This window comes from Olea europaea, chromosome 4 (assembly GCF_002742605.1).
Source record: "Olea europaea var. sylvestris chromosome 4, O_europaea_v1, whole genome shotgun sequence".
NCBI lineage: Eukaryota > Viridiplantae > Streptophyta > Magnoliopsida > Lamiales > Oleaceae > Olea > Olea europaea.
In genome coordinates, this window is record NC_036240.1 from 17,241,929 (window position 1) to 17,244,616 (window position 2,688).

The 2,688-nt window shown below is 36.7% G+C and overlaps 1 protein-coding gene across 1 annotated transcript; it reads left to right on the plus strand.

Annotated features, from left to right (window-relative positions):
* Positions 1–559: 559 nt before the first annotated feature.
* On the plus strand, positions 560–1,603 carry LOC111394102 (vacuolar iron transporter homolog 3-like). Its single transcript, XM_023019886.1, has 2 exons — positions 560–849; positions 968–1,603. Exons 1-2 carry the CDS (start codon positions 630–632, stop codon positions 1,393–1,395), a joined length of 648 nt encoding a protein of 215 aa, XP_022875654.1. The 5' UTR covers positions 560–629; the 3' UTR covers positions 1,396–1,603.
* Positions 1,604–2,688: the final 1,085 nt, after the last annotated feature.

Genomic DNA, 2,688 nt, shown 5'->3' on the forward strand with positions numbered 1-2,688 from the left:
CATCCAATATATGGGGAAAAAATTGATGGAGCCAGCATGGGCGCCACCGCGGCTCGCTGGCTTTGCCCCTATCTCATGTCGCCTATATAATATATAGAAAAATTGAAGGATTGGATGTTGACGAAAAAAATGAATTTGGAATGCTACTAAGAGTGTGTTCAAGCTATAAAACATAAGTCTCTTTATGAAAAATAAAATCTTTGGACAATCAGACAAAGCTAAGGTCTTTAATCCCACGCTGCTCATTCAATTATGAAATTGCAAATATGAAAATAAAATAAAATTGGTCTGCGTCGTGCATTAAAGATATAAGTTCAGCCCATCCCTTCCTACGTTCTTTAAAATGAGTTAGTTCAACAGCTTCATCAATGTTCGAAGATTAAGCACAAGAAATCACTTGATAGGAATGTTGATTTTGCCAAACCACAAGTTTAGTTGATTTTGAAAGAACATGTCAAGTTTCTTTAATGCATGAAACTTGACAATGGTGGTGCTCAAACCCTACTTTTGACTCCACTAAAATCGATTTTTCTGCTATATAAATACTTAAGTATAAGGCGTTTTTCATCACACTCATTGCATTCTAATCCTCTCTACATTTCTTGGTTACTAAGTTTTCATCCCATTTCATGGATTCTAATCAAGATGCCAAATTTTCTAGCCATCCTGTTAATGACATGGAGAGACAAATGAGCCTTGAGCTAAAAGAAAAGGAATTCGACTATTCAAAACGATCTCAATGGCTCCGTGCTGCGGTTCTTGGCGCCAACGATGGGCTTGTTTCGACAGCATCATTAATGATGGGTATTGGAGCAGTAAAACAAGACATTAAGGTCATGATCCTAACAGGTAGTGGTTATATATTTGACAAATAAGGAAGTTTAGCAGATTTTTTTTTTCCTCTTGTATTTGATTTTATATTCGTTGATCATTTATTAAAGTGTGGTGGTGAATTTTCCATTGTCAGGGTTTGCGGGATTAGTGGCTGGAGCATGTTCCATGGCCATAGGCGAATTCGTGTCGGTTTACTCACAACTCGACATAGAAATGGCTCAAATGAAGAGAGAAAAGGAAAGGGCAGTTGGTATAGAAAGTATAAAAGGAGAGAAAGACGGTTTGCCTAACCCAATACAAGCAGCTGCTGCATCAGCCCTAGCATTTTCTATGGGTGCAATGGTGCCACTATTGGCTGCCTCCTTCATAAGAGAGTACAGGGTGAGAATGTGGGTGGTGGCTGCTGCCGTCAGCCTTGCTTTGGTGGTGTTTGGGTGGTTAGGGGCAATGTTAGGAAGGGCACCGGCGGCCAGGTCGTCCATAAGGGCTTTGATTGGTGGTTGTTTGGCCATGGCCATAACATTTGGTGCAACAAAGTTGATTGGTTCTTGTGGGCTGTAAATTAGCAATAACGAATTACAAATGCCAAATTGCATTTTGAGACTTATTGAACGATACCTAGTCAAAGAGAGGAAACTTCAATGTATTGACTTTGCTACACAAATAGGATTGAGGAAATGATTTAAAAACAGGGAAATGTGTCAAATGCTGATTGATCAGTTTTTTTCTTCCTGTTTGAGTAGCTTTATTCAATTACATTTGAGTGATACTACTTGGCTAGGGCCACATGGTCCCTGGGGGTACACGTCCCCCTATTGGCAGGAAATTTGTCGGGAATAATTTAATATATTTTATAAAGAAATTTAAAAAGAAATGATTTCATAAAATATTTTTTTTCCCTTTTTTAATTTCAATAAATTGAGTGCGATATGGGAATTGCATAGAAGACTCTAAACTAAACTAGAAGATGGCACGTAATGAAGACTAAGGATGCTAGAAACATGGATTAGTGCAGCATGTACAAGTTGCATCCGATCTAAAAGACTTTGTGCACTTTGCACCTCGACACTTTCATCCTTTGTTTCACTCTGGCCCGATTACACATAAGAAAATTCACCTTGGCAAAGTTGTGCCTAACTGGAAGAAGTTTCGCCACTTATCTAACATAGAGCTAAAAAACTTTATTGCTGATTTTTTCATGAAGTTGCTAATGGAAGGAATCACTAGATACACTCGTGACATTCCAACTAGATTGACATCTTCATAGGACCTTCATCATGTGTCCCCTTAGCCATTATATTAAATAAAAAACAAAACAAATATATCAATTGTTACTAGCGATAAACCTAACCAATCAAACCAATCAAAGTGAAAATTATCTACCAGTCCAATCAAATGAATAATTGTTGATAAATATGACGAAATATGGATTAATTCCTTGTAAATTATGTTATGCATGCCAATATTGATCAATGTGGTAGAAATAAGAAAAAATAAGCTAGAAAGGACCAAAATGGAAGAAAATAAAAGTTTAGGGACCAAAGTACAAATAATTGAAAGATGGCCCAGAAGCAAAAGTGAAGATGTGAAAGAGTCAATGACCAATTTAGTGAAGACATGAAGTATTGGAAGAAGAAGAAATAAGAAAAGAAATAAAAAATAATGAGAAAACGGAGTTCGAGGATCAAAATGCAAAGATTGAATTTTTACTTGAACTATGCTATATCATAGTTAGTTCTTCAATGCGGCCACATAGGTACTTTAGAAAGGTTCAGGGCCAAATTTCATTGAAATATGCTATAGCATTGATTTGCAAATTCGTCGGGAAAAATCTGGTTTCCTTGTTTGATTAAA

Excerpts from the sequence above, each read along its gene's own strand:
- LOC111394102 (XM_023019886.1), top strand. The coding sequence starts at position 630 with ATGGATTCTAATCAAGATGCCAAATTTTCTAGCCATCCTGTTAATGAC. Across the intron at positions 850-967 it reads TAAGGTCATGATCCTAACAG|GGTTTGCGGGATTAGTGGCT; the intron begins GTAGTGGTTATA and ends TTCCATTGTCAG.